The sequence below is a fragment of the Melitaea cinxia genome, chromosome 26, assembly GCF_905220565.1.
Source record: "Melitaea cinxia chromosome 26, ilMelCinx1.1, whole genome shotgun sequence".
Lineage (NCBI taxonomy): Eukaryota > Metazoa > Arthropoda > Insecta > Lepidoptera > Nymphalidae > Melitaea > Melitaea cinxia.
This window is the reverse complement of record NC_059419.1, coordinates 9,168,766-9,194,060: the sequence shown is the minus strand read 5'-3', so window position 1 is coordinate 9,194,060 and position 25,295 is coordinate 9,168,766. Positions and strand designations below refer to the sequence as shown.

Here is a 25,295-nt window from a genome sequence, read left to right as displayed (position 1 = left end):
GTTTTAGCAATATACCTACCTAGGTAGCTAATAAATTAGTAAATTATAAGTTTTTAGGTTAATTAATTAAGTAATTATTAGACTTTTGGGAGACTCAAGTACAATTTAATTAAAGTATAAGAACATCCGTTTTAAGGAACGACATTAAATTTCTTTAATTAGGTATATGGTTACCTATTTAAATTAACCATAAGTTACATTTTTTTCCGGTACACAGATGTTAGAACTTTTTTTTTCAAAAACAGTTGGTTTACAGTTCAATAAAGGAATCTCTCCTCGTCTCTTAAACGCACACATTCAATATACCGCTATCATAATAAAAATACATATAATATTTGTACGCGTGTGCGTGCAAAATTTCTTGACAAATTTGGAGAATGTTTGATATTATTTCACCATTCCATTTACAGTGTATGAAACATTTATTTTCATGAAAGTAGCTGTTTCATCGACAACTACAGAAAACCTATTTTTAAGCAAAAAATTAAACAAAAAGACCCAGACGTTTTCGGCTCCAGACGGCTGCATTAGTGTGCGGAATGCACACATATAAAAGTTGTGATGTCCCTAGATTTTAATCGATATCGAGAGTATTTGTAATTTTTTTGACATGTTGGTTGTTTATATTAATTTAAAACTCATAAACCACCTTTTTTATAAACGCATTAGTCATTAATAAAGTGAATTTAACAGTAATAGAAATAATACCTTAATTTCTTACTTTTTTCTTTTAATTTATAAATTATTAATAAAAATGAGGGTTTCGAAAAAACTATGAAAACAAGTGCATTCAATGTATATATTCAAATGGTTTATTTACAATGCAAAAGTATAAATATTTAAATATAACTTTTAATACATCAATAAAAGTGTAGTGTAGTGTAGTGAGTCGTATTTGTAATTATATCACTCTAGAATATCATTAATCTAACCTAACCTAACAGTTACATTAGTATCCAGACTCTAAATGCCCTTAAAAGCTGTTTATTTAGTATATTTAAATAATTTTGATGTTTCAATTTAATCTCGAACACTTGTCGTAATTTTATGCTCTCGTTATAAGTTTATATACTCTATATCACTTAATAATATGTTTATTTTTTAAGTGAAAACTTTTTTGGCGCATTGCACACACATTTTTTATTTCGAAAATATAAATACATAAAAATTATTTATGGATTAAATTTGATAAGATTTCGTGGATTTTTTTAATACTGAATACGTTTTATTACATGCTAGAATCTATCATTAATTTATTTATTTTTAAACGGTCAACGCCTCGTCAACCAATCCTATATGACACAATTCACCCCAAACCACATAATATGCCTCGAAACTAACAGACACTCCTGCCTCCACGTTCCCAATGAAACAATATGAAGATGAAATAATATTAACCGACATAGGCTAAATTAAAATTTGCTTCATTTTTGAAGTAAAAACTTCTTTTGGGGCACCGCAGACACATTTTTTTGGAGGTAGTAAGTTAAGCTGATCCGTCACGCTCTGAGGTAAAAGTGTCAAACGGGTGAACTCGGGACTGCCGAGTGTACCTGAGCGAGAAAGATACAGCCAGCTGCTCTTCGCTGCTGAACGGTGAAAGGCTCGATCGGGTGAACTCGGGACTTATTGCGTTATTGCTTGATTGCGATTGTCAATGAAGTTTTCACTTCTGCCATGGTCTTGAGCACATAATATATTTTTTTTACCTAGTGCTTATCTCAATCAATTTTTAACCGACTTAAAAAAAAAACAGGAGGTTACTCAATTCGACCGTATATATATATTTTTATGTATGTTCGGGGATAACTTGTCGTTTATGAACCGATTTTGATAATTCTTTTTTGTTGGAAAGGACATATCCCTGGTGTGGTACCATGATAAGAAAACCAGGATCTGATGATGGGATCCCAGAGAAATCGAGGGAAACTCTCGAAAATCCACATAACTTTCTAACGAGTGTACCGGTTTTGATAATTTTTAATTTAATCGAAAGCCGATATTACTCATGTGGTCACATTTAAATTTCATCGAGATCTGATTGCAACTTTTGGGGTAATCTTTGATAATGCGTAAACTTAGCGTAACTTGACCAATTTTTCGTCTACCTACGTTGTATTAGTTGTCGATATAATTGAAGTCGGTTTTTCTTCGTTTCCGCAAACACAATTATTTTTAATAAACAAACAAGCGTTAATTTTTCATTTTAGATATGTAATTAATTAATATAGTTTTTCATACATATCTTATTAAGGATATTTAAAAGGGAACACCAAACTTGGTCTTCAGGTTTGTTTTAAATTTTACGGACGATGATTTGTACGGACTGTACGGTCAGAGCTGTATTCTGTTGTATGTTGTGTTCTATATTCGAAACAAAAATTTTAAATTTTCTTAATATTATTTAGTTGTATACATAGTTTGCGCAGATATTGGATTATTTATTTATTTATTGAAAATTATTAAGTACAAACTATACATAAATTGATTCCGGTTGTGCTAAGGCGTACAAATTATTTATAAAAATAACAATAATAAGACTATTCCGTTTTTAAATAGTTTTAATAATAAAACTTCTTGTATCGATACATTTGTATATCGATAAATTCAGCACATCAATTCGTTTTGTATGAATCATTTGCCCACGTATTCCTGCAATGGTGAGATAATGCAGCTTTTACGTTATTGGTCGATACGCCTCTGCGGCAAACGCGTCAACCAATCAGAATATGGTATGGGAAGCGTCGTTTCTCCCTGATACCGGCCCTATAAATACGCTCCTAACGGAAATTTTGACATTATTAACCGTTCGGCAAACCTCTTAACCGGTCGCGCTGAACGACGACTGACTTATTTATTAACTTATTTCTACGTTAAGTTCAACAAAACTCAATCAATATGGTAAGTAGTGAAATATTTTATAGCATTATTAATAAGTGATAGGCGTAATTTTTATTACTTCATCTTTTCTATCGATTTCTCCTAACAGTGCCGGGTGTTCGCGCCACCATTTTGTGACAAACTTTTCGCACGAGGTTAGAAGTGACAATACTTCTTTTTAAACCATTGATACTTTAAAATTGTATGTTTAATATTCCTTTTGAAGTGATATTCTTTTGTTTCTCGACGTAATATCATTCTATTAGCTTTTAACGTCTTTTAACCGGAATCAAGGTTGCCACGCCGACTTGACACGCCCTTCCCATCCAATCAATACTTTTCTAATAAAATTCTACTTTTTTTCAATGAATACGTTTAATTTCTATCGCGATTATCTTTAACAATATAGATAAGATTGTAGGCATACCTATATTTTTATTTCGGAGATTTGTATAGGTGACGTGTTCGCTGACCTCATTCAAGGATTTTCGATTTATTTAGTAAAGTAGCGGAGTAGTGTGACTTTTACAGTTATTCGATATTAATCTGGAATATTCGTTATAAACGTAATATAGTTTTTTCATTACGACTTCAAAAAAAAAAAGGTAATATGTACAATTGAGGAGTGTAATTTAACCCTAACCTATCTAACTTAAGAAGTACAACGTTTAACGACAGTTTCGTTTAACAAAAAAAAAAATAACCCTAACCTATTCATACACTTCTCAATTGTACATAATATCCAAAAAAAATTAACGGTTAAAATCGAACATCGCTTATTTTATGAATGCTAAACAATTATTACAAAAATAAAATTCTTTTTATTACTTTGATTATATCGAATATTGTTTTAAATGTTAAAAACTTCCTTTTAACAGCGTGAGTGCATCTCCGTACACGTCGGCCAAGCTGGAGTCCAGATCGGTAATGCCTGCTGGGAGCTTTACTGCCTTGAGCACGGCATCCAGCCTGATGGTCAAATGCCAACAGACAAGACCATCGGAGGTGGCGATGACTCCTTTAACACCTTCTTCAGCGAGACTGGAGCCGGCAAACACGTACCACGTGCGGTGTTCGTCGACTTGGAGCCTACAGTAGTAGGTGAGGATCGCGAAAGTTACTACGAAACCAAAAATTAAAATACCCGAATTAATTGCCTATAAGATATATTCTTATTGGAATGAAGTCAATAATAAAAATCTTAGTCAATGTCAAATTAAAGAATACCAAAAAATTTCTTTACTAATTTGCTAATAATAATTTTATTAAACAACACGTTCATTTTATGTAGTATTTAAAATGATGATCCAGATATGAATAAGAAAAAATTAAAACTACATAGTCTGTTCAGAAATATCAAACCTAACCTAAACTTTCTCTTATCTACAGATGAGGTTCGTACCGGCACATACAGACAGTTGTTTCATCCAGAACAACTTATCACTGGTAAGGAAGATGCGGCCAACAACTACGCCCGGGGTCACTACACCATTGGCAAGGAAATTGTTGACCTAGTACTCGACCGCATCCGCAAGCTCGCTGACCAGTGCACTGGCCTCCAGGGCTTCCTCATCTTCCACTCCTTCGGTGGCGGTACCGGCTCAGGGTTCACCTCCCTTCTTATGGAACGTCTCTCGGTGGACTACGGCAAGAAGTCCAAGCTCGAGTTCGCCATCTACCCTGCCCCTCAGGTCTCCACCGCAGTGGTAGAGCCCTACAACTCCATCCTCACGACCCATACTACCCTCGAGCACTCCGACTGCGCCTTTATGGTCGACAACGAAGCCATCTACGATATCTGCCGCCGCAACCTCGATATCGAACGCCCGACCTACACCAACCTCAACCGGCTTATTGGTCAAATTGTCTCGTCCATCACTGCCTCTCTGCGTTTCGACGGCGCACTCAACGTCGATCTTACCGAGTTCCAGACTAACTTGGTGCCTTACCCACGTATCCACTTCCCTCTCGTGACCTACGCTCCAGTCATCTCGGCCGAGAAGGCTTACCATGAACAGTTGTCGGTCTCCGAAATCACCAACGCTTGCTTCGAGCCAGCCAACCAGATGGTCAAATGCGACCCCCGTCACGGTAAATACATGGCTTGCTGTATGTTGTACCGTGGAGACGTCGTACCCAAGGACGTCAACGCGGCTATCGCCACCATCAAGACCAAGCGTACCATCCAATTCGTTGACTGGTGTCCTACCGGTTTCAAGGTAGGCATCAACTACCAGCCCCCGACTGTTGTGCCCGGTGGTGATCTCGCCAAGGTTCAACGTGCCGTGTGCATGTTGTCCAACACGACCGCGATCGCCGAGGCCTGGGCTCGTCTCGACCACAAGTTCGACCTTATGTACGCCAAGCGTGCCTTCGTACATTGGTACGTCGGTGAGGGTATGGAGGAGGGTGAATTCTCCGAGGCCCGTGAGGACTTGGCTGCTCTCGAGAAGGACTACGAAGAGGTCGGCATGGACTCCGCCGAAGGAGAAGGCGAGGGTGCCGAAGAATACTAAACGGAATAATTTATTACATTCGAAGCACTCACACCGTAACATTCCGGTGAAATGAAATAAAGAAATTGAACTCAATTTTGTTTTCTTTATACATTACCAACCTATATATAAAATATACCTGCAATTGCTAATTAAGCACCAATAACCAAAATAATTACTAGATTTTATTACTAATCTTCAGAAATTAAATAAGTTACTTAAATTACCTAATTTGACATAATTAACGTACCTAAGAAAATCTTATGCATATATATATAAAAGCTTCGCTCTGTTTCACCCGTGTAATTTCCGATCTCGTGGGAATGTCGGGATAAATAGTAGGTAGTCTGTTATTCCAGATCTCAAGCTATCGACGGACCGAATCGGTCCAGTAGTTTTTACGTCATCATCGATCTTCAAACTCGCACATGTAATATTAGTAGGACTTGTTATCATATTTAGTCATTCAATATTATTAACCAATGGAGATTACAAAACGTAGATTTTCATTTGACTGCTCTATAGATAGGTACCTAAGTTGCAAGAACACTTAAAATGTTGCTAAAAACGTGACGATCTAACGACAAATGTGAATATAGGTTACAGATATTGTTTTCCTCACAGGGATGTTATTGTTCTCATGATGACATCACTTAACGAAAATAATATATTGTATTCATATTGTGAATAATTTCTTCGTCTGAATTAGAATGCCTTGTAAACTTATCCTTTTTTTGTTGGCAATAAGAATATTTAAATATAATATTGATTTAAATTTCAAAAAATTATACCTATTACAATCTCCTATTCTCCAATGAACGACCAAAATATATTTATGTAAAAGTACAAAGTATCCTTATAAAAATAAAGAACAATTTTAAACCTTAGTGTTGTTACATTAGTCATAAATATTATTAATTTATTGAGTGTTGTTTTTGTGATGACATCCCGTTTTATTAGAACCAACAAAATTAGACTAGGCCTTAACAATAGATAAAGGTGCCAGTTGAAAAATAATTATAGCTTTATAGCTTACTTTACTTATGTAAAAGTAACTTTCTCTATTTAAAAGTAAAACTTGGTGTCTTCGCGTACCTACATACGTTAGGATAACAATAATATCCCTATCATTGTAAAGTCGTTTAATTTAGCCATAAGTTATATATAGCTGTTCTGGAAAAAAATCTATCTAATTTATCGAGCTATCGCAATCCACTACTGGATGTAGGCCTCCCCTAATTCGTACCAGATATCCCGGTTGTCCGCAATCCTCATCCACCCCTTCTTTCTAATAGGGATAAGCACATCTTTATAAGGTGCGTTTGGCTAATCGGTCAAGGGAAATACGGGATATTTCTTAGTGTTGAATGTTGATACCGATACCGACGATGACGCTCCGATTTATAACGCAACTGTTGCGTGCAATTTAATAAAAAAGTCAATTTTTTCTTGCATATTCTCACATAAATCCAAACTTACCCTTTGATACTCTTATATATTTGTTCCACGTTTCTGGGTTTTTTAGTTATCAAACTATATAATAATTTTGTCTAATGTTTCATGAATTCCATTTACTAATAATTATTTTAGTTATAGGCGGAGGTCCGATCTTACACATATTTTTTTGAAACATCGGATGAAAAAAATTACCGAAACTTTTAGCTAAATAACTACATTATTTCTCAAAGATTTTTAATGTGTACTATTAAAATCATTGAGCTGTACCTAGTTATCAGAGAATATTTACAATTAAATCATATTTTAAACAGAAAAATTCCTTAATTAATAATTGTGTTTGCAGGCAAACGAAGAAAAACCGACTTCAATTATATCGACAAGTAATACAACGTAGGTAGACGAAAAAATAGTCAAGTAAATACGCATTATCAAAGATTACCCCAAAAGTTGTAATCAGATCTCGATTAAATTTAAATGTGACCACATGATAAAAATCAGCTTTAGATTAAATTAAAAATTATCAAAATCGGTACACCCAGTAAATTTACTGCGGATTTTCGAGAGTTTTCCTCGATTTTTCTGGGATTCCATCATCAGATCCTGGTTTCCTTATCATGGTACCAAACTAGGGCTATCCCCTTTCCAACAAAAAAAGAATTATCAAAATCGGTACATCCAGTAGAAAGTTACGTGGTATAATACAACGTAGATCGACGAAAAAAGCGTCAAGTAAAAACGCATTATTAGATATAACTCGAAAAGTAGTCGTTAGATCTCAAATAAATTTAAATGGGACCAAATGACACACACCACCTTTCGATCAAAAGAAAATTTGTCGAAATCGCTCCACCCAGTCAAAAGTTCTGATGTAACATACATAAAAAAAAAACAGTCGAATTGAGAACCTCCTCCTTTTTTGGAAGTCGGTTAAAAAGAAGAAATAATGGACGTTATAACTCATCGAAAAATAGTCCGATTTTAACCGAACATACCTTTCTTGTATAATATCATGTCACGTATCTTCATAATTAATACTATAAAAATAATAAATTGTTAAAGAAATAAATAGCATAATATTTAAGATCGCAGTCTTTTGATCACAGCTTCTTCAAAGAAGCAAACTCTTCCACCTGATAATAATTTTATAAAAATACACATGAATAAAATGATAAATGTGTTCCATAAGGCCATCAAACCACTTGGATCCTTGACGTAATCTTACTCTTAACTGGTACGTATGATAATGTGCGCTGCCGTGGGCGAGCTGACATCACCGTTCACATTACCTTACATGGTCAACAACAAGTTTTATGAATGGTGACATAATTTTAAACGATCACGTAGGTTTCGTTAAAAGTATTCATGTTAATAGGTGCATTAACATACGAACTTTTCAAATAAAATATAGGAATAGTAAATAAAATTAGGTATTTTTCATAATAAGAATATCGACTGACTTATCACAAGTACTGTGGTTAAATCTAAATGTTAGATTATATAATGTTTTGCTGTCATTTTTTGGTAGTTATAACCCGCAATATCGTCTGCTTAAAATACTTTTCGAAAAACGAAAAAAACCGACTTCAATTACATCGACAAGTAAAAATTAACAAACGCACTAGTCGTCACTACATTTTCGAGGGTTTCCCTCGATTTCTCTCTCTCTCCATCATCAGATCCTGGTTTCCTTATCATGGTACGACGAAATTATTCCTGAATATACATTAATAAATATATATAAGTATATACCTTATATAATATATAATTCTTTTTTTGTTGGAAAGGAGATATCTCAAGTTTAGTACCATGATAAGGAAACCAGGATCTGATGATGGGATCCCAGAGAAATCGAGGGAAACTCTTGAAAATCCGCAATAACTTTTTACTGGGTGTACCGATTTTGATAATTCTTATGAAATCTTCATATTTTGATAATTATCTAAATCGGTACATCCAGTAGAAAGTTATGCGGTATAATACAACGTAGGTCGACGAAAAAAGCGTCAAGTAAAAACGCATTATTAGATATAACTCGAAAAGTAGTTGTTAGATCTCAAATAAATTTAAATGGGACCAATTGGCACACACCACCTTTCGATTAAAACAAAACTTGTCGAAATCGGTCTACCCGGTCAAAAGTTCTGATGTAACATACATTTAAAAAAAAAATACAGTCGAATTGAGAACCTCCTCCTTTTTTGGAAGTCGATTAAAAATATTCCATATCATATTTCTATGAAACGTCTTTATAAACTAATCTACTTTAAATTTCTCTCAAAACTTAAAACACTAAAAGTCGCTATCCTCATAAACATGGGTTATTTTCGTCTAATGTTTAAGGTTACCGGTCATTGAACTGAAGTTTAATTTAACCAAACGTCTTCCGTCGTCGTTTCGCACGATTCCTTTCAAAGAATTTAAATCTTTTCTTATTTTCCGAGAGCTCTCTCTTTATTGTCATTTCAAATAAAATATAGGTTAGATAAGAAATACATTTAATTCAGTGTCTCTTTACATATTTATATAACAAATAATAGAAATATTAGTAAATCGATACTGAATAAAAGGCAAAATTTTGTTGCGGCCCATACAATTGTTCTATTTTTGCTGCTGTCGTTTTTAAGGAAAGCAGTGAGCACTGAACAGCTTAGCTTGCTGTTAAGCTTATTGTCCGATTAACTATAGTATATAACAATGATCTTAAGTTATTCGAATACATCTTATTACGCTCTTAACTGGAATCGTAAGACTCAATAATTGTGTTTGCTCGCAAACGAAAAAAAACCGACTTCAATTACATCGACGAGTAATACAACGTAGATCAACGAAAATATAGTCAAGTAACTACGCGTTATCAAAGATTACTCAAAAAGTAGTTATCAGATCTCAATAAAACTTATATGTGACCACATGACAAACATCAGCTTTTGATTAAATTAAAAATTATTAAAATCGGTACACCCAGTAAAAAGTTATTGCGGATTTTCAAGAGTTTCCCTCGATTTCCCTGGGATCCCATCATCAGATCCTGGTTTCCTTATCATGGTACTAAACTAGGGATATCTTCTTTCCAACAAAAAAATAATTATCAAAATCGGTACACCCAATAAAAAGTTATTGCGGATTTTCGAGAGTTTCCCTCGATTTCTCTGGGATCCCATCATCAGATCCTGGTTTCCTTATCATAGTACTAAACTAGAGATATCTTCTTTCCAACAAAAAAAGAATTATCAAAATCGATACATCCAGTAGAAAGTTATGCGGTATAATACAACGTAGGTCGACGAAAAAAGCGTCAAGTAAAAACGCATTATTAGATATAACTCGAAAAGTAGTTGTTAGATCTCAAATAAATTTAAATTGGACCAATTGGCACACACCACCTTTCGATTAAAACAAAATTTGTCGAAATCGGTCTACCCGGTCAAAAGTTCTGATGTAACATACACAAAAAAAATACAGTCGAATTGAGAACCTCCTCCTTTTTTGGAAGTCGGTTAATAAAGGAATAATCGGCGAATCTTCGTTGTGTATATCAATTTAGTTATGACTTTTAAGATCAATTTACGTTATGTACGAATCATGTATTGTACAAATGGATTAAGATTCTACTCAAGGAACTGATTGGTTACATCCTAGGTCTCCGTAATTACTAGTATAGAATGTCTTATAATTGAACATAGCATAAGAGATCTTGTAGACTCTTATAACTCCGTATGAGAATTTGATCTGCATTTGTCCAGGTTTTATCAGATTTTTTCCATAGGGTAATATTTGTTATATGTATACCTACGTCTTATAATATTTTATTACTTTAGTTAATATTTAAAATGATATAGTCGTTTAATGAATAACGATACGAAATCGAGGAAAATAAATAGGCCCAATGCCAATTACTTTAATTAGTTGCATTTAGTAATCAGTTTCTGCATGTGCCAGTTTACTGACTTTTTTGGTAGACGCTTTTTTTGCAGTAGAGGCAATCCAAGTACTTTCGACATTATGGAAAAGTAAATCTCTTTTTTCACTCTTGTTGTAAACTGTACCTAATAAACAATAAATAAAATTACTTCTCTTTTTACAGCTGCATAAGTGCGCCTGTGTAGTTTTCCTTTTAGAGACTCCTCTAAATTTTAATATTTTACGCTGAATAAGACGTCTAAATTCTTATTACCCAAAGTCAATACTATAAATTGTTACTTATACAAACAACCTAATACAAACCTAACATGACAAATCTCAGTCGACCTCAAAATAACTTCGTGGTATGGGATCACTCTTCAATACATAGTCATGCCAACTTTATACTGCGTCGTGTCAGGATATTACGCATTTTAATTACAAGAAAACATTCATTGACGCTCCCACTTTTTTACGTGTCAGTTTTACTGTTATATTTACTTGTTGAGAATTATTTTTATTATTCAACGAAGCAAATATTTCTATATAATTTATTTTTATTTATATGACTAACGTTAAGCTTCAATTCTGTATAAGGTCGCAACGGTGTAAATGTTTGCTTTGAATGATTATGAAAAACAACTGAATCATTTAACATTGTCAAACAGCTAAAAACATAACAGAGTGACTTATCTTTTAGTCATGTCAATGTCCCATTCTATACAAATAAATAAAATTGGAACTGTTTTTCATATGAAAATAACCGCTTTTTACTAAATGTATATGGATGTAACAAAACAACATTTTTTACAATTTTTGTCTTTCTGTTTGTTCCGGCTAATCTCATAAACGGCTGGACCGTTTTTGACAGGACTGTCATTGGCAGATAGGTGATGTAATAAGGAGTAACTTAGGCTAATTTTATTTCAGAAATTTATTTTATAACGCTGCGAACTGAGCAATTTTTTTTGTCAAATTCCATGCGGACGTAGGCGCGGGCATAGCTAGTGTGGTAATAAAAAATAAGTTCAATAAGGTATTCAAATGAAACAACAAATTTTTTAGTGATTTATTTCATTCTTTTAAGATACTGGGACTTTTAACACACATGGGTTTTATTTCCACTGATAAATTAATTTATAACTATAAATAAACTCTTGGTATTTAAGAAAATAATTATTAAATGAGTGAAATATATTTTTAAACTATATTATTTTGGTTACATATTAATGCTGTGAAGAGCACTACATACCTATTCTACTATTTCATGTAAAATACAAATAATTAAATTTTTTGTGGTTGACAACGTTGAAAAGTCAGGTGTATTCTTGATTGATTGGTATAATGGCTTTCAGTTGTGTTATAATATATAATAGTTCAGGTTACACTCTACGTGTCCTCCTTCGAGGTGTCTTCTTTGTATGTGTCTAAAATAGTGAAACTGTCTCAAGCAACTATTAACCCTCTATTTCATGAATTTAATAGTACGCTTCAGCCTGTAATATCCCACAGCTGGGCATAGGTCTCTTTCCCCATGTAGAAGAAGGATCAGAGCTTAATCAACCACGCTGCTCCAATGTATGGCGGGTATATTCCCCACTATCGCTTTCGTTATCAGGTGTACATGATAACGACCGGGACCGACGGCTTAGCGTACTCTCCGAGGCACAGCGGGGAGACCCACAAGGACTGCACAAACATCAAGACCACGGCAATCATCTGCATGGCCAATACAAATGTTTCTCTTGTGCGAGGATCGAACCCGCAACCACCAGCACAACAGCCACAAACCAGTGCTGTGACAGTTGCGCCAACGCGTTGTGCATTTAATAGCAGAAGAGATCAAAAGCTATAAAAGCAGTGGCGTACCAGTCTAAAAAGCAAATGAAATGAAATATACTTTTATGATTTTCTATCTACATAAATTGACAACAAAATAAATATACAAATCACTTAAGTCTGTTGTGTTTACAAATCACTTATCGCTAAAAATATGATAATTATATAAATTATATCCGACCAACTTATACGCAATGACATGGCAATAATAAGCAAAAATATGATTAAAATTTATTTATGAAGCGTTTATATAAAATAAATAATTTAAAAATGTACGTAGACGTTATTATGGCTGTAACTTGATACCTTGTCTATGATCTAACTATGACATTTAATTTGGTTAATTATGCAAAAGCCACACTGTCTATAGAAAGGGATCAAAGGTTTTATTTATACTCATATGGTGAGTACATTTTACGCATGTGTACGCCACTGCTTATTATTAGTAAATAACTATATAGAGTGATTATGATTATTCTGTGTAAAACTATGACAGTAAACAAAAGTATAGTACTTGAAGAAGATGGTCTGCCTTGTATATTGCTGAGAAAAGCTTAAAAAATTTTCGAATCCAATATTAAAATGGATGTCTTAAGTGTTGTGTAAATTAGGTAAAGTGTAATTTTATTTGTTATACCTATACATAATACAAATATGATAATTTGAATAAATTATAATTATAAGTAAGTAGCACAAATTTGATAAAAAATAATATTGTATTTAAATCAGGTGATCGATACACAAAATGTTTTTTTTAATGCAAAGCGATGGTTTGATGCTTTTTAAAAAATTATATCTGAATGAGTATTGTTTAACTTTTCAAGTCCGTTGTAACTACATCACCCGGTACCCAAGCATTATTCTCAAACATAAAAATAAAAAGAATAATGAGATAATGTTTAATGAATCCTTATATCAAACTACTAAAGGCTGGTCTCAATAACCTATCTCTGATTTTAGTTACTACTAACTGAAGTCACTACTGTTTAATTTTAGTAGATTAAAATTACACAAGTTGTATGTATCTGTACTATTAGTAAATAAAGTTATATATAAGATAATTGAGAGCGGTTATGGCTTGTTTGAAGTTTCTCACATAAGTTTTAATTAAATTAAATGAAATAGAGCTAATAATACAAGTTCAATTGAACATAAGACTAAACATACATGTTCCATAACATACCTAATCCTATTCGTTTTTAAATATATACATATATAAGGCCTGTATAAATATTATTTAACTTACAGAGTATATTTATTCAACTAAATCGACGAAAAAACAGAGTTAAGAAGTTTTTATATTTTGGTGTACGTTTTTTGGCGCGTGCCATAGATAACAATAACACTACTTTTCAACCAATAAAAAAAATTTCATTAAAAAGGATAAGAATTTATTAATGTAATTGTTTTTTGTTATTTAAACGATGGGATTAATATCATTATGGGATGAATATAAGTAACAATTTGGCAACACTGAAATACAGAGCCTAAAAATTTGAATACTTTTGCACATTTATATGAAACTTGCAAGTGTTGCTAGCGTTATTAGTTCTTTAAAAGAACTTACTAAATTTGTTTGTTAACTAAACCGTTTTACACACGTGTATTTTATTTCTAATTAATTATGTCGTCGCTATACGTTTATAATATTAATGTATAAAAGTAACAATTTTAAAATACTAGCGCCATCTATCGGGCAAACTTGGAAGATATCTTACCATTATTTAATAATATTAATAAATAATATATAACTGTAATATTAATTAAGAACAAATAAAATATACACACGGTACTATATATATAATCTATATCTATGTTTATTTGACAATTATGGTCCAGCTACATATATGTCGTGCAAAATTTGCGCAGTCAAGCGAAAAAATACTGAACTACACGTAAGTAAACATTACTTTTAGAAAATGTAGAAAAACGATCCAAAACTGATTAATAATCAATTTTAGAGACACTGAGATTTGGCTTTCAAGTTATCTTTTATTTCGTTGATTGTAAATTTGCTCGTTTGTGCAAATTTATTTCCTCAAACGAATTTAATGGAAATAATATATTAAAATGAAATATAACATAATATGTAAATATAACATAATATGTAAATATAACATAATACATTAAATACAAATAAAACGACAAAATAAATATGAGTGTGTATTCAACGAAATAGTGGTTTTTAATAATTTTAATAATCTTTAATACTCAATAAACTAAAAATAATACAACTTTGTAAATAAAACAATGTTACGTTTTACAAATAATTCAACGTGATCTTCATTTTAAAATAAAGAATTTATTTTTTTAGTATTCATAAATTGTCGTTGTATCAGACTGTGTATACTTAATAAAGATAACTATTTTTACTCATTTACAAATATAAATAATAGTTACAAATTATTCATAATTATGAATCGATATTATTAAATAATGTTATACTTTAATATTTTATTGCTAAGCAAACTATAAACATATGACACTGAATTAAAAATAATGTACATTAATTTCAAATGATGTAAATCTGTCAAACGATAAGCTCAGTCTATACAATGAGAGTAAATCATCAGACACTTCCCTCACACCTCTCACGATTAACTATCAACAATTTTTAACGCTTTTTTTTATATTTTACAAACAAAGTCGTCACGGGTCGTCTTGTCACGATACTGTAAACATAAAAAAAAGTTAAAATCAATTGACATATTGAGTTTTTACGGAAATAAACTGGACCGCAATAAATGGATCGGGTAGAATTTTTTCAATACCTTCAACAATAGAGGTACTTTCAGGACCTAGCATTATGAAATGAAGACTAAATTTTATAGAATATTTTAATGTCCTAGTTACTTTTGAAGATATTGAAGATTTTCTAATACACCCTTTTTTTTGCGGTCCAATGTATATTTAGTATAGCATTACTTTAAGAAGGCTTTACATGTCTGGCTATGGTATTTTATCCATTTTTTTTTAAATAATAATTCATTTATTTTTACTAATAATACCATAGCCTGTCATGTAGGGCTTACTTTGATCATCTTAGTATATAATTTTGAGAAAATCTTGTATTAAGTAAGTTTATCTGAAGTAGGGCACAGTAGGTTTAAATGGACCCACATGACACGCACCACTACAAATATTTAAAAAATCATCGAAATCGGTCCGCACAGTGAAAAGTTCTGAGGTACATCCTGATATACATGAAGACCAGAGCTAAATAATATTGTTTTCAAGCAGTGTTGTGTTCTTGTTGGTGAGTCAGGTGACCAGAGCTCGTGGGGGGAATTGGGGATAGAGTTGGCAACGCGCTTGGGATGCTTCTGATGTTGCAAAAGTCTATTGCCATCAGGTGAGCCATACGCTTGTTTGCCGATCTCGTTATACATAAAAAAAATTAAAGTAATTTGTTATATGTACCTATGAATAGAAGTCTGCTATGCCGAACTGTAGACGGACACATGTTTATCATGGGGCACAGAGAGCACAGAGAGCGGGCGACTCACCCGGGTCCTACACGCGCGCGGTGTAGAGCAGACGGCGCTAGAGCGCGGGCGGCGGCGCCAGCAGCGCGCCGAACTGTAGCAGCGCCTCGCGGAGAGCCGCGCCCGCGACGGACACACGTCTGTCTGGGGCACAGAGAGCACAGAGCGGGCGACTCACCCGGGTCCTACACGCGCGCGGTGTAGAGCAGACGGCGCTAGAGCGCGGGCGGCGGCGCCAGCAGCGCGCCGAACTGCAGCAGCGCCTCGCGGAGAGCCGCGCCCGCGCCGCCCGCTCCGCAGACGCGAGCGCCTCCCGCCAGCCGCACCAGCGACGGGTACACGTCTGTTGGCAACGCGTTGCTCAAGTTACAAAACTGTAGCCCGCGGCATGGCCGTCACTGCGCGAGTATACGAGCACGCACCGATGAGCTTCCTCCAGGCGGCGCGGTCGACGCGGGCGGGCGGCGCGCGGCGCATGGCGGCGGCGAGCGCGGCCACGGCGCGCAGCACGAACGACACCTCGGACGCCTGTTGTCTGGGGGCGAACCCGAAACAGTAACACATTGAGCATCTCACGGTTGTAAAGAATTATTACGTTCTATATACGTAAACAAAATCAGTCCAATTATAAGTTTTGTCGTAGGTAATTGGAAATCGAATAACCATACCTGGGTAAGGGTTCCGAACTGTCTTCGTCTTTGTTGTATTTCGATATTACTTCTTGAAACCGGTCTAATAGCGGCATTATTGCTAGGGGATCATTTTCATCTGTGGAAAGAACAGTTGCAATAGGTAAAAATATTACAAAGTCTTTGGTACACTGTTCAAAAGTACATAAACATTTGGATAATACAGTTTTATATCTAGTCTAACAACTACAGAACTAAATTATGGATCGAATATGACAATATTTCAAATAATTAATATAGACATACTCTCAGCGGCAGTAATGGAGTCCATGTCTTCCAGCATTGAGAACTCCAGCAGAGTTTCGAAGCACGTTCTCGCGAATTCTTCGCGTTCTTTCAATTCTTGTTCGTTTTCTGTCGACAAACAAAGAACATCACAAGTTATGAAATAATTGTTTTGGTTGTGCGCAGGTGCGCGTGTGTGTGTACTCACGCAGCTGGTGGTGCGCATGGTGCGAGTTGTGCGCGTGGTGCGGGTTGTGGTGCAGCGAGCCGGCGCGCACTAGCGCCAACACGCGCCGCGCGGCGGGGGCGGGGGCGCGGGGCGTCGCCCGGAGCACTTCATCGCGGACCACGCCCACTACTTCGCGTGCCTGCGCGGTACCACCTACACTATAAAACAACAGAGCATACAATTTAGCAGCATGTAAGAAATATACTTATTGGGTAATTGGATCCAAAGAAATAATTAAAACAGGTAACTTTAGCGAAATATATAAAAAAAAAAGAAACACTCACGGTGGCTCAAACATAAATGTTTCCAATACTGTTGGTAAAATTTCCCAAAATACAGAATATTCATCTGGATTTTCTCTCGCTAGAGGCAGCCCTGTTGCTAGCACCTACAAATAAAAATCATAAGTGTCGACTTAATAACATAGATAAAAAGGTTTATCATAAGTGTCGACTTAATATCATAGATAAAAAGGTTGCCAACCCATTCTTGCATACAAAATGAATATGTCGTATAACGTAGCTTTGTCTCTATTTTCACTGTTTTTAATTTAGAATAATGACCAATTAGAAGTAATTAGAATTAGAAGTAACCTGCAACAGCAAAGAAGCTATCTGAGTGGGTTCGTCAGGTTGATCCCGCTCTCTATCGCTGTTCCGTCTTCTTTTATCCGGTGAATACTTCTTCACTGCTGTGTGGAGAGCCTGAAATAATATTATTCTTTAAACACGTCTGTTGGTTTGTAGGCGATGTAAACGTATCGACTGCTTAGTTGTAAATAGTTAATGTTATTGATTGATAAACAGAACAGATTTGAAACGTAATGTGCTATTTTGCGCTGTCTGTCTACTCCGCGTTGCGGTAGAGCAGCAGCAGCACTGACAGGTGCGCGGTAGGGCGGTGAAGAAGTGTGTACGTGAGGCAGTCACCTGCAGCAGCGCCGGCAGGTGCGCGGTAGGGCAGTGAGATAGTGTGTACGTGAGGCAGTCACCTGCAGCAGCGCCGGCAGGTGCGCGGTAGGGCAGTGAGATAGTGTGTACGTGAGGCAGTCACCTGCAGCAGCGCCGGCAGGTGCGCGGTAGGGCAGTGAGATAGTGTGTACGTGAGGCAGTCACCTGCAGCAGCGCCGGCAGGTGCGCGGTAGGGCAGTGAGATAGTGTGTACGTGAGGCAGTCACCTGCAGCAGCGCCGGCAGGTGCGCGGTAGGGCAGTAAGGTAGTGTGTACGTGAGGCAGTCACCTGCAGCAGCGCCGGCAGGTGCGCGGCGCTGGGCCCGGGCGCGGCGCGGTAGAGCGCGGCGGCGGCGGCGAGGCAGCGCGCACTACCCGCCTGCTCCGCGGCGCCCGCCAGTGAGATCAGCGCCGAGAACAGCGGGCCCAGCAGCTCGTGACGTGACAGCGCCTCCTGGGGGTAAAAAGTTTATATAAGTAAAAAGTTAGTATAAGTACATACTAGGCGACATGCGTATCTTATTATGCCGTAGCCCGAATCTGTGACGATTTTCTCTGTCACTGTGGCATGATCATGTCATATCCTTTACTCTCTCCTTTACAGCTCTATTCGTTGACAAGCATACATCAAATATGCATTTTTGGTATGACGACTCATCACCATCTTCCTGCCCTTATCCCACTTATGTAGGGTCGGCACAACATGTTTTCCTCATCTATTCCTCTCTATTATTCGTCACTTCAGCGCTTATTCCTTTCTTTTTCATATCCTCATTCACATAATTTTTGGTACGACGACTATTGGAATGGAAATCGGCATGTACACCAAAAAATAATATTGAGGTCATGTTTTGCTCCCGTAACCGTTCTACGTAGGATTACCGGTGGAGGCTGGATGAGGATTGCGAAAAACTTGGATGTTTAGCGTGAAATTGAGGAGACCTATGTTCAGAAGTAGATTGTGATAGGCTGAAGAGAGATAGAGAGATGAACCACAGGTCACGGCTACGAGTCCAGATGCCCCACCTACCTTGTGCACGGTGTCGAGGCAGTGCAGCGCGTGCAGGCTGACGGGCGCGCCGCTGCCGAGCCCGTCCAGCGCGGACGCGGACGGCTCCACGCGGCACACCGTGGACAGGCACTCGCCCAGCCGCGACACGTCCTCTGCTGTGAACCTGGAACGTACATACGTAGATATCCTACCTTACGCCCAAAATTCTTAAACGAAACAATATTCATTTGTAATTATAAAAGTTTTGTTCTTTTCGACTCCTATAAGTTTTAATATCACAATTTTCATCATTAAAGTTTTAAACAGTTTTTTTCAAAAGAAGAATGGTAAATGTTAGGCAGAAATTTTGATATCATTGATAAAATTAACATAAATGAATAAATACAAAAAAATAACATAAAATAAAAAAATTAATAAATAAAATTGGAAAAAAAATTATACTTAAAATGTAATGGATAAATAAACATAAAACATAAATGAATAAATATAACAAATAAACAAAAAAATATATATACATATACAATCACAACAAAAAAATCACTCTTAAACTTTCACATTAATTTATCAACTACCTTCAATCAAACAAAAAGACAAACTAAACCATGTTCACAATATGATTCATAATACTCGTAGTAAACAAATAAATAAACATGATTCTTTATTGCTACCTTTCCCTTTTTTGAGTCATCACCTATTTAAACAAATACGGTCGAACTGTTTGTTACATATTTAATAAAGTATCTATATGTACAATACTCATAAGTGAACTGTAATGTTCTTGAGAAATAAAGTTCTTTAAACCTAACCTAAATTTTGTATGATACCGTAGTCGTTGCAGACCTTGGTTTACGATTCAATATCATTTGAGCGAGCTTGTTTCTAATAAATTAAATGCTAAATATAGTTCCATAGAAAATAAAGAAAATAATGCACATACGTGGATCGTATGTGTTGGAAGATGAGCGGAAAGATCTGGACTAATGTGGTGAGAAAGTTCAAAGACGGCGCGTACAGCTCCACCGGTTTTCCATCTTCAGGTACTGAAAATTTTCCATAAATAAATTACAAAATCAAATCCCATTAAATGTTACTAGCTACATACATACAATTGCTCTACAATCTAAAAGTTGTCTGGAAAAAAATGCTGTTTAGCGATAAATCCACCTTGATGTATTAATACTTATTTATGTAAAGTTATTTAATATTGGTATACAAGCGTAAATGGTAATTTCATATGGCTTTTAATATAAAAAATATCTACTCCTTCGATTCCCATTTACATTAAAAATCAATACATACTAGGCGGTGGTCCTCCAAGACCCGATGCGATGGTAGTCCACGCAGCCCAAGCTGCAGGCCACACGCGTTTGGGCACTTCGACCTCCACTCGTCCCGCTGCTGACACTACTTCTTGGAATGACTTTAATGCCGCTACCGATACCTAGAAACATAGAAATTGTATTTAAAAATTGATTGGATCCGGTAGTTTAGAAAATTCTATTTTTAACTTTTTGAGGCCGATCGGTATGCTCGGCCTGCTAAATTATATTACTCGTCAATAACAGCCGTTATACATACTATATAGGACTGATTTCATTGACATAAGTCTTTACTAAGCATAAGATGGCTGAGATTTGAAAGAAATCATTACCTCGTGACTCCTGTGCAGTGCGAAATCAGTAATATAATCCAGTAACGCTGTCCACGATCTGTTGAAGTCTCCTACTGTTACCAGTAATTGAAATCTTGAGTGGAACACGCGAGAGACACCCGATAACGTTAGTACCTGACGAAAAAATACGTTAGTATTTGGAAATCATACATTTTACAATAATTTCTAAGAAAACTATGTCTTAGTTTTAGCATGTGTTTTTAGATGGAGTTAATGAATTATTCACTCCCAACGTTCAAAAAAATTAGTTAAAAAGCATTACCTTAATACTAAGGGCGATTCCAATTAAATTTATTTATTTATTAATTTTTTTAATTTGCAATTTTTATGGCGACATTGATTGTGTGCTATGAGATACTGTTGTTATATTTATTAGTTTATTATATTATATTATTCAAATGTATATATATATATATATATATATATATATATATATATATATATATATATATATATATATATATGTATTGCTTGTAAATATTAATGTGTAGATATTTGTATGTAAGTTTATTATAATATAACTGCACCACCTACCCGATCTTCAAATAAATAATACTCAATCCTATTTCGGGTTGTCTGGAAGAAATGGCTAACTAGCCATAAGACTGCCTCTTGTACTACTCATTTTAAAGTTGTCTGTATTATTATTATTTTGTATTTCCATATTGTGGTGTACAATAAAGAGTAAATAAATAAATAAATAAAAATTTTAAACTCATCAGCAAAACAGTGATGAAATAATTATGGATTGGACAAATTTTGCACTAAGCATTTTTACGCGATTATAATAAATCGAAAATTATAATAAATATCTGAACTTACTTGTGTCTCCGCCCACTGCTTCTGTGCGGTATTCCTAGTGTGGTGAATGAGGATGTGCTCGCCTGTGTCCACCTTCTCCGAGCTGGCGATATTGGATTGCTTCTGGACCTGTATTTATTAACAATATTATAACAAAAAGATAGAATGAGAATTTAATACGTCAGTTGGTAAACGCGCATACAAATTGGTAAAAATTGAAAAAACGCACGCAAACGAGGGTGGAATCGAGTCGCACATGTCGCGCTGAGCAGCGCGCCGTGCGCGATACGTGTTGCACTGGGCCAGTGTGGCGGCGGTAGAGTCGAGTGTCGTCACCTGGTCGAGCATGGGGAACAGCACGGCGAGGAGCGCGCGCCAGGCGGGCGCGCTGAGCAGCGTGCCGTGCGCGATACGTGTTGCACTGGGCCAGTGTGGCGGCGGTAGAGTCGAGTGTCGTCACCTGGTCGAGCATGGGGAACAGCACGGCGAGGAGCGCGCGCCAGGCGGGCGCGCTGAGCAGCGTGCCGTGCGCGATACGTGTTGCACTGGGCCAGTGTGGCGGCGGTAGAGTCGAGTGTCGTCACCTGGTCGAGCATGGGGAACAGCACGGCGAGGAGCGCGCGCCAGGCGGGCGCGCTGAGCAGCGTGCCGTGCGCGATACGTGTTGCACTGGGCCAGTGTGGCGGCGGTAGAGTCGAGTGTCGTCACCTGGTCGAGCATGGGGAACAGCACGGCGAGGAGCGCGCGCCAGGCGGGCGCGCTGAGCAGCGTGCCGTGCGCGATACGTGTTGCACTGGGCCAGTGTGGCGGCGGTAGAGTCGAGTGTCGTCACCTGGTCGAGCATGGGGAACAGCACGGCGAGGAGCGCGCGCCAGGCGGGCGCGCTGAGCAGCGTGCCGTGCGCGATACGTGTTGCACTGGGCCAGTGTGGCGGCGGTAGAGTCGAGTGTCGTCACCTGGTCGAGCATGGGGAACAGCACGGCGAGGAGCGCGCGCCAGGCGGGCGCGCTGAGCAGCGTGCCGTGCGCGATACGTGTTGCACTGGGCCAGTGTGGCGGCGGTAGAGTCGAGTGTCGTCACCTGGTCGAGCATGGGGAACAGCACGGCGAGGAGCGCGCGCCAGGCGGGCGCGCTGAGCAGCGTGCCGTGCGCGATACGTGTTGCACTGGGCCAGTGTGGCGGCGGTAGAGTCGAGTGTCGTCACCTGGTCGAGCATGGGGAACAGCACGGCGAGGAGCGCGCGCCAGGCGGGCGCGCTGAGCAGCGTGCCGTGCGCGATACGTGTTGCACTGGGCCAGTGTGGCGGCGGTAGAGTCGAGTGTCGTCACCTGGTCGAGCATGGGGAACAGCACGGCGAGGAGCGCGCGCCAGGCGGGCGCGCTGAGCAGCGTGCCGTGCGCGATACGTGTTGCACTGGGCCAGTGTGGCGGCGGTAGAGTCGAGTGTCGTCACCTGGTCGAGCATGGGGAACAGCACGGCGAGGAGCGCGCGCCAGGCGGGCGCGCTGAGCAGCGTGCCGTGCGCGATACGTGTTGCACTGGGCCAGTGTGGCGGCGGTAGAGTCGAGTGTCGTCACCTGGTCGAGCATGGGGAACAGCACGGCGAGGAGCGCGCGCCAGGCGGGCGCGCTGAGCAGCGTGCCGTGCGCGATACGTGTTGCACTGGGCCAGTGTGGCGGCGGTAGAGTCGAGTGTCGTCACCTGGTCGAGCATGGGGAACAGCACGGCGAGGAGCGCGCGCCAGGCGGGCGCGCTGAGCAGCGTGCCGTGCGCGATACGTGTTGCACTGGGCCAGTGTGGCGGCGGTAGAGTCGAGTGTCGTCACCTGGTCGAGCATGGGGAACAGCACGGCGAGGAGCGCGCGCCAGGCGGGCGCGCTGAGCAGCGTGCCGTGCGCGATACGTGTTGCACTGGGCCAGTGTGGCGGCGGTAGAGTCGAGTGTCGTCACCTGGTCGAGCATGGGGAACAGCACGGCGAGGAGCGCGCGCCAGGCGGGCGCGCTGAGCAGCGTGCCGTGCGCGATACGTGTTGCACTGGGCCAGTGTGGCGGCGGTAGAGTCGAGTGTCGTCACCTGGTCGAGCATGGGGAACAGCACGGCGAGGAGCGCGCGCCAGGCGGGCGCGCTGAGCAGCGTGCCGTGCGCGATACGTGTTGCACTGGGCCAGTGTGGCGGCGGTAGAGTCGAGTGTCGTCACCTGGTCGAGCATGGGGAACAGCACGGCGAGGAGCGCGCGCCAGGCGGGCGCGCTGAGCAGCGTGCCGTGCGCGATACGTGTTGCACTGGGCCAGTGTGGCGGCGGTAGAGTCGAGTGTCGTCACCTGGTCGAGCATGGGGAACAGCACGGCGAGGAGCGCGCGCCAGGCGGGCGCGCTGAGCAGCGTGCCGTGCGCGATACGTGTTGCACTGGGCCAGTGTGGCGGCGGTAGAGTCGAGTGTCGTCACCTGGTCGAGCATGGGGAACAGCACGGCGAGGAGCGCGCGCCAGGCGGGCGCGCTGAGCAGCGTGCCGTGCGCGATACGTGTTGCACTGGGCCAGTGTGGCGGCGGTAGAGTCGAGTGTCGTCACCTGGTCGAGCATGGGGAACAGCACGGCGAGGAGCGCGCGCCAGGCGGGCGCGCTGAGCAGCGTGCCGTGCGCGCCGATGCAACTGAACAGCGTCTGGCTGGCGGCGCGGCGCACCGGCGCTCGCGGCTCCGTGCACAGCTCACCTGGGGTTCGTTACTTTTATTTGAATCAAGAGTGACTGACAAAAGTAGGTGCATAAAACTAATTGCGTCTTAGCATGCCTACAAAAATATGCTATTGAAGTCAAGCACCGTTTAGACGGTTACATTAAAATTGGGTTTAATTTAAAATATTTACCTCACTTTGTTTATTTAAACGGAGTCAAAAAAAAGTGGAAACATAAACAGCCTTTGTTCTAAATAAATTAAAAAAAAAAAACTTTCATATATTGTGTCTGTGCACGAATGCGTACACATACACGTGCGTGCGAAATAATTTAGATATTTGCACGCAGGACACACACGAGCGTGCGGTACTCACTGAGCCTGACGTAGAGGCACATCCACAGGCGGTCGAGCGGCGGCAGGTCGGGCAGCGCGTCGGGCGCCGCGGCCGCCTCGCTGGCCAGCGCCACCGACAGCTTGTCGCGGTTGTGGTACAGGTAGTCCGATATGTTCCACTGCGGACACAGTCATCTCAACTGTATTCTTGACTCTAACAAAACTCTATACTAAGCGATAACCGATCCAATTAGATGTTTGTCTCTACCACAACAATATACTAACCATTTTTTGGATAAGTTACGAATCTTAGTGTCATATGTTGCTAATTGGACACTAAATTTAATATGTACTCCTGAAATATTAATAAATAGTTAATAATAAATTCCAATACTTACCATCAGCCCTACGGCAGTAAGACTTATGTTTAGTTCTTTGGTTTGCCTAGCAAAAGCGGCTGCGGCCGCCAATACTCTTCTCAAGCAACGTGGCCCCGCGCAACCCAGTAAGTCACCGGCTACCAGTTGCGCACATTGAAAAGCCGACCGTACTAGTTGTTCACTGTGAAGAAAATGATTTCATCACTTTGGTTTACTGATTTTTATTAAAGTGGCGTGCGCGCCGCGCACCGAGCGGACGGCCCTGCCTCTGT

General features: G+C 39.0%; 2 protein-coding genes and 1 long non-coding RNA gene across 3 annotated transcripts in view; 2 read left to right on the top strand and 1 right to left on the bottom strand.

The window, feature by feature from the left end:
• The first annotated feature begins 157 nt into the window (after nucleotides 1–157).
• Nucleotides 158–25,248, top strand: LOC123666526. The gene is made up of 4 exons (XR_006745266.1): nucleotides 158–169; nucleotides 12,170–12,176; nucleotides 18,139–18,147; nucleotides 25,150–25,248. It is a non-coding gene; the product is annotated as an uncharacterized LOC123666526 (long non-coding RNA).
• On the top strand, nucleotides 2,807–5,471 carry LOC123666524 (tubulin alpha chain). The gene is made up of 3 exons (XM_045600602.1): nucleotides 2,807–2,901; nucleotides 3,759–3,981; nucleotides 4,270–5,471. Exons 1-3 carry the CDS (start codon nucleotides 2,899–2,901, stop codon nucleotides 5,394–5,396), a joined length of 1,353 nt encoding a protein of 450 aa, XP_045456558.1. The 5' UTR covers nucleotides 2,807–2,898; the 3' UTR covers nucleotides 5,397–5,471.
• LOC123666523 (protein MON2 homolog) overlaps nucleotides 16,242–25,295 on the bottom strand; it is a 40,837-nt gene continuing 31,783 nt past the window's right edge. Inside the window, exons 24-39 of the mRNA XM_045600601.1 lie at nucleotides 25,042–25,204; nucleotides 24,684–24,822; nucleotides 24,204–24,346; nucleotides 21,657–21,764; nucleotides 20,814–20,948; nucleotides 20,462–20,603; nucleotides 20,100–20,202; nucleotides 19,181–19,325; nucleotides 18,440–18,604; nucleotides 17,794–17,904; nucleotides 17,485–17,588; nucleotides 17,216–17,358; nucleotides 16,993–17,106; nucleotides 16,726–16,825; nucleotides 16,480–16,592; nucleotides 16,242–16,400 (exon numbers count right to left, since the gene is read on the bottom strand). Coding sequence (XP_045456557.1) covers nucleotides 16,273–16,400; nucleotides 16,480–16,592; nucleotides 16,726–16,825; nucleotides 16,993–17,106; nucleotides 17,216–17,358; nucleotides 17,485–17,588; nucleotides 17,794–17,904; nucleotides 18,440–18,604; nucleotides 19,181–19,325; nucleotides 20,100–20,202; nucleotides 20,462–20,603; nucleotides 20,814–20,948; nucleotides 21,657–21,764; nucleotides 24,204–24,346; nucleotides 24,684–24,822; nucleotides 25,042–25,204 — 2,056 coding nt within the window. The 3' untranslated portion in view covers nucleotides 16,242–16,272. The remainder of the gene's footprint in view (nucleotides 16,401–16,479; nucleotides 16,593–16,725; nucleotides 16,826–16,992; nucleotides 17,107–17,215; nucleotides 17,359–17,484; nucleotides 17,589–17,793; nucleotides 17,905–18,439; nucleotides 18,605–19,180; nucleotides 19,326–20,099; nucleotides 20,203–20,461; nucleotides 20,604–20,813; nucleotides 20,949–21,656; nucleotides 21,765–24,203; nucleotides 24,347–24,683; nucleotides 24,823–25,041; nucleotides 25,205–25,295) is intronic.